General features: G+C 49.3%; 1 protein-coding gene across 2 annotated transcripts; it reads left to right on the forward strand.

The window, feature by feature from the left end:
- Positions 1–1,408: 1,408 nt before the first annotated feature.
- On the forward strand, positions 1,409–10,673 carry ANP32E (acidic nuclear phosphoprotein 32 family member E). 2 transcript variants are annotated; one of them, XM_074529210.1, is made up of 7 exons: positions 1,409–1,693; positions 3,161–3,310; positions 3,823–3,945; positions 4,571–4,733; positions 5,286–5,440; positions 6,264–6,315; positions 8,022–10,673. In XM_074529210.1, the coding sequence occupies exons 1-7, from the start codon at positions 1,640–1,642 to the stop codon at positions 8,084–8,086; spliced, it is 762 nt and encodes a 253-aa protein (XP_074385311.1). In that variant the 5' UTR covers positions 1,409–1,639; the 3' UTR covers positions 8,087–10,673. The 2 variants fall into 2 exon arrangements, with proteins under 2 accessions (XP_074385311.1, XP_074385310.1); XM_074529209.1 differs by having other exon boundaries at positions 1,411–1,693; positions 8,019–10,673.
- The last annotated feature ends 847 nt before the right edge of the window (positions 10,674–11,520 follow it).

Below are 11,520 nucleotides of genomic sequence, written 5' to 3' on the forward strand. Positions count from 1 at the left end.
CTGTCACCATGCTGCCAAAACGTTTCCGGTTATTTGTGTCTCCAAAGTTAAAAGAGTCAATATGTAAATATTTACAACTGCTTGTCCCACCATTGTCCCGCCTGGGCATGAGGGATATCAGTGGCTCACAGGCTCTTTTCAAGGATCATTTTCCAGGAGAAAAGCTTCAATAGAGAAGCATTCATCCATTATTAATTTTAAACAGGAAAATAATTTCCATAGGGATATAAATCCCATCTATCCACCTAGGGAGATCTAAATTACATATATCCAACTAGAGGGAAATATAAATCCCATCTGTCCACCCCCAGGGGGTTATAAATCCTATATATGCAACCCGAGGGGGATACAAATCCCATATATCCACACAGAGTGGGATATGAGCCTCATATATCCTTCCTGAGCAGCTCAGATTTTAGGAACTGAGCTATTCCCCAGATGTGTGAACCTGCTTCCCCTCCCTGATGTGTTTGCAGTGCCGGTAAATTAAGCAAAAATAACACAAATTCACAATTTCTTAAAAGCCGCTGTACCCTAGGGCGAGTGAGACCCCTGAGCCCACTCGTGACACCGGGAATGTGCCAAACCCCTCGGGGTCCCGTCTGCACAGGACCGGAGGCGCGAACCGTCCCGGGGTCTCCGAGGAACACGGAGCGGCGGGGGCTCCACGGGCAGACCCTTCCCGAGGCTGCGACCCCCGCCCGCCTCAAAGTCGCGACCTCCGGCCCGACCCCGCAGCGGCCACGACCCCCGGCCCAGTGCGGCCCCCATAGAGCCACGGCCCCTCAGAACGTCGACCCCCAGCTCGGTGCGGCCCCCTCAGAGCCACGACCCCCTCAGAGCCGCGGTTCCTGGATCCTCGCCCACCCCAGAGGTGCGGCCCCCTCACAGTCGCGACCTCCGACCCCCTCCCACCCCAGAGCCGCGATCTCCTCAGAGCCGCGACCCCCTCAGAGCCGCAACCCCTTCAGAACCTCGATCCCCAGCTCGGTGCGACCCCCTCAGAGCCGGGGCCCCCTCAGAGCCACGACCCCCGACCCTCGCCCACCCCAGACCTGAGATCCCCTCAAAGCCGCGACTCCGTCAGATCTGTGACCCCCTCAGAGCCGCGACCCTCTCAGAGTCGCGACCCCCTGAGATGCTCCACCCTCAGCTCAATGCGGCCCCCACAGAACCGCGACCCCCTCAGAGCCGCGACCCCCGCCCACCCCAGAGCCGCGGCCCCCGCCCCGGCCCCGCCCCCTTAGGGCCGCCCCCGGCCCCGCCCCTCCCGCTCAGGGCGCGCGCACCCGCCGGCCCCCGCGCGCGAGCACAAACTCCGCCCCCGCGCGTCCTGACGGGCAGCTCGCTCGGCCAATAGCGCAGCACCCCCCGCGCCAATGACGGAGCGGCACGGGGAAGCCCCGCCCCGGGGCGGGGCGTGGCCGGGGGGGGGCGCCATGCGCCGTGTCATGGAGGCGCAGTGTGCGGGCGGCCATTGACGGTGCCGGAGCTGCTGCGGAGCGGCGCGGCCGGGGCGGCCCCGGCGACCCCCGACCCACTCCCGGCGCGCTCCCGGCGCCCGCCGCAGCCGCAGCGACCCTCGCGGCCGCTCTAGGCCACCCTCCCTCGCCAGTGCGGAACCGCGGGAGGGGGGGCAATGGAGATGAAGAAGCGCATCAACCTGGAGTTGCGGAACCGGGCCCCCGAGAAGGTGAGGGGCGGCGGGGCCGGTGGGGCGCGCTCCCCCCGCCCCGTGGGGCCGTCGCTGCCGCCTCGGGCCGCGCAGGCCCGGCGGCACCGCTGCCGAATCTGGGTCAGCCGTGGCGCAGGGCCCGGCGGGGCGCGGGCGGCGCTTCCGGCGCGGCCCCGGGACCCGCGGCCCCCCCTCATTCCCCCTCCGCCTCCTCTCTCGGGGTGCCCCGAAGTTCCCGGGGGGCGCGGCGGCCTCGGCTTCCCCCGACGTTAATCCGCCGCTTCCCCCGGCCGCAGTAAACAGGTCACGGCGGCGGCCCCGGCCGCGGCCCGTCGCTCATCCCGGCGCCTTTAATTAGTATAATTAACGTTCTTTCCCGCGCCCGCCGCCCCGTGGGGGGTCCCCATACCCCTCCCGCTTCCCTCCTTTCGCGCTTCCAACTTTCAATTTCTTAGGAAAGAGCCCAAAAAAATAAAAATATTTTTTAAAAAAAGCCCCGAGCCGCTGGCGAGGCGGGAGCGCACGTGCGCGCCGGGCCCCGCGCTGCCCCCGCCGCCTCCCGGGGCTCCCGAGCATCGCTACCCGCTCCGCTAATGAAGAAACCCGCGCCCGGTTCTCCCCAGGAGTAAAGTCCGGAGACTTTCGCTGTCCCTGACCTCCCGCACGTGGGGTTTTTTTTGGGGGAAAAAACTGCCCGAAAGTGTTGGTTTAACGCGCCCGGCGGTGTTTGGGGTGGCAGGTACTCGGAGAGGCCTCGTCGCGCTGCCAGCTGGGGATGGAGCTGGGATCCTCCCTCTCCTCCCGGCAGCTTGCCTTAAAATTTGGTGTCTGTACGGAATAATGGGAGTCTTTTAATAAATAAATACAGTAATAGTGGGAAGCTGGCCTCGTGTGCTAGGGGTCGGCAGCACTCCCAAAAATTTGTTAGCGTGCATGGAAAAGTCACCTTGTGCCTGTCCTTTGCCAAGTGGATGTTCCACTCTAGATAAAATAATTTAAAATTAATTGGCTGCTTCTTGTTGCTGCTTCTCCAAGTACGCGACCTGTATTGATTATGAAGGAAATTATTTATTTGGGGCTCCATTAACCTCTAGGAATCTCTGGTAAAATAATCTGGAGTAGGAAGGTTTTAGGTTCACAGAGAAACTGGTTTTATGAGTTTGGTTATGCACAGTTAAATGATGAGGAGAAGTCAGCAGTTGGTTGGCTGCAGTGCTTCTGTGGGGAGCTGTATGATGGAGTTTTGGGGTGAGGTGGCTGTTTTTGCAAAGTTTAATGCATGCTCAGAGAACAGGAAACTACTGCATAATTATTCAATTAGGTGGGTGTTGATGATTTCAGGGCAGAAATCCGCAATGATTTGAAATGAAACCCCAAACCTGCAGGCACTGCCCTGTCCCTGGGGTGGGTTTGGATGAATTTCAGCCCCTGGGGTGGGTTTGGGTGAATTTGCTGCTGTGACTCCCACGTGTGCCCCGATTGCAGGTGACAGAGTTGGTGCTCGATAACTGCCGCTCCAGCAACGGCGAGATCGAAGGGCTCAATGACTCATTCAAGGAGCTCCAGTTCCTCAGCATGGCCAACGTTGAGCTGACGTCCCTGGCCAAGCTGCCCACGTTGAGCAAGCTCCGGAAGGTCGGTGCCTTTGGGGTGGCAGAGCCATGGTTGCACCTTGTAGCACTCATGGTTGGAATTCTGTGGTGCTGAAGGTGTTTTGTGGGCATCTAAAAATGTATTTTTAAGAATTTTAATTGTTTTGGGTGTTTCCAGTTAATTATGATGAGCTGGGTTTGGTTTTTGGTCAGTGATTCCTGAGGCTGTTACTGCTTGGATGATGTGAAAATACAGCTATGCCTTGGTAGGAGGCTCTTGGGTCACCCAATTAACTCCAGTCCTGATAACTTAAAACTGAGGTGCCCAAACCCATGAGACTTTAAGGAGCAGTTTATAATTCTCAACTTAAAGGAACTTTTTGACAGCTAAAACTTACTACCTTGGATGAGTCTCCAAAAGTGATTCTGTTCGTAAAGGGAGAACAATTAACAATGATGCAGCTGGTTCTGAGGCTGAAAATCTATTTAACAATGATGCAGCTGGTTCTGAGGCTGAAAATATATTTGTTAATTCCTTTTTTTCCTGACCAATAGCTGGAGTTGAGTGACAATGTCATTTCTGGAGGCCTGGAGGTCCTTGCAGAGAGATGTCCTAATCTCACATATCTAAATCTAAGTGGCAACAAAATCAAAGATCTTGGCACTGTGGAAGCTCTTGTGAGTATGAAGCGAGAGGGGCTCTGGGGAGATGTAATAAATGCTATTTTTACCAAGAACACTTAATATTTTTGCAGTGTATTGATAAAATCTCGTGGTTGACAGACTCAGTGCCATGGTTATAGGACAGCCTGTGGAACCCCACTGCTGGAAAATGGGATGGGATGTCCCAAATCAGAGATGGTTGGGCTTGGTTTGTCTTTGAAGGAAAAGTGGCCAAGGTGTGATGCTGATTCCTCTGTGCTTGTTGGTTAAGGTGTGTTTGTGTTTATTTGTCTGCTGAGTTTTCATTAAAATGTGAAGTGACTCAGACACAGGTGTGATACAGTGAGGAAGAGGAGGGAGCTGCCAGTGGTGATCCATTCACCCATTTTTCTGGATGATTCTGTCCAAAATTGGGCTCTGCACACTTAACCCAACCCCAAAGGTTGGGAATTATTCCACACAAGTGCCTTTGGTGGGGATTTGGCTGCTACCAGCAACTTGGACTGAATTTGAAGGAGAAAATTCTAATTAGAAATGAGACATGAGGATACAAAGTAAATTCTGTTATTATTGGGTTGTCACCCTGCTGTATCTGAGAGCATCACGGGAAAAAAAACCAAACATTTTCATTTATTTTCAGCAAAATCTGAAGAATTTGAAGAGTCTTGACCTGTTCAACTGTGAGATTACAAACCTTGAGGACTACAGGGACAGCATCTTTGAGCTGCTCCAGCAGATCACATACCTGGATGGGTTTGATCAGGAGGACAACGAGGCACCAGACTCAGAAGATGATGATGATGGTAATTTCCTGAAACAAACTGGGGGAATTGGACTAAAGATACTTTTGCAAAGACACAAATATTCTTGTTGCCAGCAGTAAAGCCCTTTGTGACACTGAGTGATACAGAGCAAGGGGACATGCACAATGTTTTAAATAAAAAATTACAATTTTACAGGGTTTTGTAACGTTTTCAGGTCCCTGCTTCAGTATAATACAAATTTTAGCTCCAAAAGCACACCTAGTTCCTTTTGGTCCCAGCTTGGTTGCAGTCCTTAAGGGGGCTCTTAGGGCTGGCAGGATTTTGTATTTGCAGCTGCTTCAGACATCAAAAGTTTTGCCTGAAGCTTGTGATGGAAAAACACTGGGAGTCTTTCTTAGAGCAAAAAATGACAAAATTTAACTTGGTTACAATCATGGTAATTTCCCATGTGTTGCCTGGATGTAGAAAAAAAAATAAAAATCCCCAAATTCCTTCAGGAAAAATGGTATTAGGGCAAGCCCAGCCTGCTGTACTCAGAGAGGAGAGAATGGAACTGAATTTCTGGTCTCATATGTGTGCCCTTCACTGCAGAGGGGGATGAAGATGATGATGATGATGAGAATGAAGCTGGGCCTCCAGGAGAATATGAAGAAGATGATGATGAAGATGATGGAGCTTCAGATTTGGGCGAAGGTGAAGAGGAGGAGGAAGTTGGTCTTTCATACCTGATGAAAGAAGAAATTCAGGTAAAGTTTGTAAATGCTGCCAAGTGCAGGAGGCAAAGAGAAGCTCCTGTGGGGTTCTGTGGTTACAGAAAACACTTCTGGTACAGTTCCCAGAGAACAGAAAACGGCTTTCAGGAGGTGATGAGTGGAGTTCTTGCAGCTCTAAAGTGATCACACAAATTACAGGACAGCAGTGAAGCCCTGGGTGCTGCTCAGGTCCTCCCCTCCTGCAGGGAACCTGCCTGGGGTGGGGTTTGTGCCCCAGAGCAGCCCCCCCATTTGGGATTGAAGGGGATTTGGGGTTCCTGTGCCCAGCCACTGCTGGTTCTTTGATAAGAGTTTATTTCCTGCCAGGGAGTGCATGTGGGGTGGGTTTAATTCCAATATTCCAAAAGCCACTATCAGAGGTTTGACTTGTCACACTCCCCTGTGTACAAAATTCCACCAAGCACAGGGCTATAAAAACAAGACTTGGGTTTGTTGAATTCTCTGGAGCTGTTTGTAATTCATTTACATTCCTCATCTATCAGCTTTAAAACAAGACAAAACCCCCACAAAAACTCACTTGTTTTCACAGAGTTATGCACCTTTTCCTCCAGGCCCTTACTGTGGGTTCAAAGGCAATCTAGAGCTGCTGGCATCTCTATCACAGTTAAATTTTCAATAACTTTGAGCTGGCTTAAAGAAGTGAACAGTGAGGAAAAGCAAATAAATGAGTCTCTGGGGCTGGCTGATGTCCTAGTGGGGAAATTGCAGGGAATTCCTGGATTTCTGCTTGGGATCATTGTGGAAACAAGACTTCAATAAACAGCAATTGTAAAAATACCTCCCAATTTTTGTACAGGATGAAGAGGATGATGATGACTATGTTGAAGGAGGTGATGAGGAGGAAGAAGGTAAGTGCTCAAGAATTGAAGTTGTGACTGAAACAATCAATTCTCTATAATTCTTTGTGTGTTTAGGGCATGCACATTAACACAAAAACAAAATTAAAGTGAGGAAGAAACAAGAGTTTTCTGAAAGGAAAGGCACTGTCTGCTGTGCAGTTGGAAATTGTTCTTTGATGTGGAGAGGAGTGGGGCTCTGCTGTGCATCTTGTTATTTACAGCCATTGAAAATATCCCTCAAGTGCACCAGAGTCTCCTCTGGCAGCCAGGAGCAGCTGGAGCTTTCCCTTTATCCAGCTTCTCCAGAAGCAATCCTGGGACAAAGTTCTGTTTGCAAGAAGTGGCTTACTGGAGTATTTTTAATGAGTTTTTTCATTAAAAATTCCACATCTTTCTAAAGACAAAATCCCAGAATTTCTCCTCAGCTGAGCTCCCATCTCCTCCACGTGCTGGGCTCAGTGGAGCAGGTTTGGGAGCTGGATTTTCCACTTTCAAAAACAATATTTCTGAAGGAGCAGTGTGAATTCTTCACTTTGTACAAATCCTGGAGTCAGGATTGGGCCACTGGACTGGCTGGGGCAGCATTGCACTGCAGGCTCCCACCAGCAGAGAGCACAGCACACCACCCAAATCAGCCCTTGGGCACTGAAAAACAGAGATATTCCACAGCACAGCACCCAAATCAGCCCTTGGGCACTGAAAAACAGATATTCCACAGCACAGAACCTAAATCCAGCCCTTGGGCACTGAAAAATAGGGATGTTCCAAAGCACAGCACCCAAATCCAGCTCTTTGCCACAGAAAGTTCAGGGATCTTGTGCAGGATCGTGGCTGTGATGTTCTGTCCCTTTGCCACAGAAATCCCAGGGATGTTTTACAGAATCCTGGGCTGGGATCTTCTGGCTTTTTTGCACAGAAATCCCAGAGATTTTATGCAGGATCCTGGACTGAAATATTCCACAGCACAGCACCCAAATACAGCTCTTTGCCACAGAAAATTCAGGGATCTTGTGCAGGATCCTGGGCTGAGATCTTCTGGCTTTTTGGCACAGAAAACCCAGGGATTTTGTGCAGGATCCTGGGCTGGGATTTTCCACAGCACAGCACCCAAATCCAGCTCTTTGCCACAGAAATCCCAGGGATGTTCTCCAGGATCCTGGGCTGACATCTTCTGGTTCTTTGGCACAGAAAATTCAGGGATTTTGTGCAGGATCCTGGGCTGGGATCTTCTGGCTTTTTGGCACAGAAATCCCAGAGATTTTATGCAGGATCCTGGGTTGGGATGTCTTGGCTCTTTGGCACAGAAATCCCAGGGATTTTATGCAGGATCCTGGACTGGAATATTCCACAGCACAGCACCCAAATACAGCTCTTTGCCACAGAAAATTCAGGTATCTTGTGCAGGATGCTGGGCTGAGATCTTCTGGTTCTTTGGCACAGAAAATTCAGGGATTTTGTGCAGAATCCTGGTCTGGAATGTTCTGGCCCTTTGGCACAGAAAACCCAGGGATGTTCTTCAGGATCCTGGGATGGATCTCAGGATGTTCTCCAGGATGTTCTGGCTTTTGGCACAGAAAATCCAGGGATGTTGTGCAGGATCCTGGCCTGGATGTTCCATCAGGAACACCCCTGCACCCCACACTCTCCCCATTCCCCTCCTGTTCTCCATGGACAGACCATCATGGGCTCTGTGTGTGTCCCTCTCTCCTTAGCAGAGGGAGTCCGAGGGGAGAAGAGGAAACGAGAGCCCGAGGATGAAGGCGAGGAAGAGGAGGATTAACTTGCAGGACCAGACTCTCCAGTTGAGGAAGACGCAATAGTGATTATGCAGCTCTGTATGTCCATGTACCATAGATGTCCTGACAGAAATCCTATGTTAACTTTTTATAGCAGAAGTGTGGTTTTACTATTCCTGCCCCTTTTATCATTCCAGATAAGCTCTGATAGCCCATAGGGAACCTTCTGTAGAGAACAATTTTCAGCCCTATAATCACTGAAGCCATTGGCAAATTCCCCCCACCAGACTTTTCTTTGGAGCTCTTTCATTTCGTACAATCTTGCTGTGTTGGTCATTGTTAGCCCTGAATCCAACCCCATGTCCCATGGGTTTAATATTGGGAGTTTTCATTGAGGATTTTCAAGTTTTTGTGCTTAAAAAGCTGAACTGAAAAGTGCTCTACAGCAAATTCCCCACTCTCTGTTAAATCAGTTGACTCTAGGCCAAGTTTTCCATGGATTCAACTGGAAACCCCTAACTAGATGTCACCCATGTTTCAGTTTTTTAAAAGGTGACTCCTGTGATTTTTTTTTTTTTCCAAGGCTCCTCTCTATTTTGGGTATTCCAGGGTAAAGCCTCAGTGGGTTTCAGAAGATGTTTTTGTTTTCCTGCTTGCTCCAATGTTCAGTGTTTGGAGTATCCACTAGATACCTTCAAAGGTGTATTTTGGCAAACTGAAAGAGTTGTGATCCTTACAGGGTTGCAATCCATAAATTTTCCCCCAAGTCCATTGTCACTGCAGGTATTAACAAAGCAATTAATGTGTAGTTTTAAACCTTTTTGCCAGAAATCTTTGTTGAACTTTCACTCACTTTGCTCTTGCATTGTCTTTCTGGGAATTCTGCACCACTCATGGCTATAAAATGTATAAAATAGATGAAATATGCATTTCTGATGCAGAAGTGAACGGGTAACTCCTCCAAGCGTGTTGTTTTCCACCCCCAGCTTTTCTAGAAATGTTGAAGGGAAGAATTGAACCCAGGTTGGCCTTTCTCTGCACTTCACCTCTTCAGCTGTTTAAATCTGGCTGTAAAACACCCAGTTTGTGTGTAACAGTTGGGAATGTTTGGGGGTTTATGTTGAGTGGCTGCAGAGAGAGCATGAGGGATGTGCAGAGAGGCTTTTATAATTCCTAATAGCAGCCTTGATAATCCCTAATCTGCCCCAATCTATCATCCTTTCCCGTTGGAAACAAATTTTCACTTCCAGCATTCCTCCTTCAGGCGTGACCTGGCTCTCACACAGCAGTGGTGGTGTCACACTGACTGACATCAGTCTCACACAGGTTCCTGAACCAAATATCACACACAGCTTTATTGCAGAGACGTATTTTTGTATCTGTCCTGGCTGCCAGAAACTGGGGAGAGCCTGCAGGTGGGAGGAGGGAGATCCCTGGGTCTAAGAGAGTCAGTCCCTCATCACCTGGTTCCCTGTGGGATGTTCCTGTAGGAATTCCAGTGTGACCTCCAGCTCTTGGGTGGAGTTTAGATCACGCAGGGTTGAAGTTCTGCAAAGCCCCACTCACTCCCTGTGTGTGTGGTTTTATTCCCCCTCACAACTAGAGCCTTAACTCTGGGTTTTTCCTGAACCTTCCCAGCCTCAAAAGCAGAGTCTGGTGGTGCACTGGGGAACAACTGACTCCTTGGGCTTTGTGTTTTTGAAAGGATATCTCTAAAGACACTAGAGAAGCTGTGGTGAAACTTCCTTTGCAGCCACAACCAAGCCCTGTGTTTGTGATGAGTCCTGGCTGGGTCAGTGCATGGTTGTCATGTCCTGAAGGCTCTGGGCGAGGCACTCACTCCGTGCTCAGCTTTGAGAGAAAAAAATGTTTTTTCCCATCCTTTTGCTTCTTGTCTTTAGATTGAAACTTGTTATTTATAAGTGTGTATGTTAGAGCACCTCCATGTCAGGGTTTTACTTAACTGTTACTGATGCAGATAAAATTAGTTTTAAATGGAAGAAGAAGAAGAAAAAAAAAAAAAAGAGTCTATTTTGATGGATTAAAATAATGTGGGTAGTGGGCTTGTTTGGGTAAGCAAGACCAGAGCTCTGAGGGGTGACAGCCCTTCCCTAGGCCAGACTTCCCACTCCCCAAACAGCCACAGTTCCACCACGTGGAACCTGAGCCCCTCACGAACCCCAGAATCTGTCCCAGTGTCACCGTCCCCGTCCCGTGTCCTCCGCTCGGCATGCAGCAACAGCGTTTTTTAACGAGGAATTCAGAGCCTCCAGATAACTTTTGAAACTTTTTTGCTTGGTGGGTGGTCTTTTCATGCAAATACGTCAGGGTGGGTTTTATATTTTGTAGAGGTTTTGTCCTATTTTAATGCTCTTTGTATGGCAGTCTGTATATAGTGTGGTTTGGTTCCTTCTCCGACTCTTTCCTGAAACTTTGGAGTAACTGATTTTGTGCAACTGTGTTTTGAATAAAGCCATGACAGTGTTAAATTAAAGACAACAGCCCTGCAGCACTCTTCTGGTAACTTTTAGTTGTAACAAAACATGTTTCCTCCCCATGTGTGCTGTAAATTTTAAATTAAAAAGTTTTCAAACCGAATTATTTCAAATAAATTGAGACTATTGTATTGGATTACTTCTCGGGGTATGTCCACCTGTGGGAAGGAATGAAGTAAGGGAATTTTCTTTCTGGTTGTGGAGATCTGCAGAATGGTGTGTGTTTCTGGGGGTGGAATTTGGATTTGTGGTACTTGAGTCCTTGGTAACATTGGAACAGTCGAGAAAGGATGTTCTGGAAAACCTGAATGGTTCCCTGAGTGTTTCCAGGTGAGTTTAACACATATGTCATAGAATCAGAGTCTGGGTGAGTCCTGAGATTTGATTTTCACAGGTCCTGCCTTGTGCCCAGCAGCCTGAGCCAAGTCTGGTGCTGAAATATTCCTCACACAAGAACAATGTTTAAAAAAAAAAAACCCTGCTGCTCCTCCCGAGCTAGAGAAAGCATTGTTTTATCTTGGGATTAGTCCAGCATTCCTGGCAAAAATCCCTTGGATGCACTTGAGAAAGCCCTTGGCAAACAGGCTTTTCTGCTGCTGGATGAGCATTAAGCAAGAAATGGGTGGTGACTTTCTGGGATATTTAATTTAGTTTTAAAGGGTGGAGAAGAATTGCTGTTCCAGCTGAAGCCCCACGTCTGTACCCTCTGCACCCATTTCCCACTGGATCTGGGACCAAACAGAACCTAAGTTTTGGGATGACTTTAAACAAATCCATCTTTTGGGGCTGCAGGTGGGTGAAGTAAAACCAGGCTATCACGCAGTACTTTGATGGCAAAGGACAAAGCTCCAGAGGTGTGTGGGCACATTCAAAGCCAGGAAAAACCTGCTGTGTGGCTGTTCGGTTCCTCAGCTCCTCATTATGTGGAACCGGCTCTCCCTGCCCCAACCTCTGTTTTACACCATCCCAGGCACCTGTCGCTC

The sequence above is a fragment of the Zonotrichia albicollis genome, chromosome 30 (genome assembly GCF_047830755.1).
Source record: "Zonotrichia albicollis isolate bZonAlb1 chromosome 30, bZonAlb1.hap1, whole genome shotgun sequence".
Lineage (NCBI taxonomy): Eukaryota > Metazoa > Chordata > Aves > Passeriformes > Passerellidae > Zonotrichia > Zonotrichia albicollis.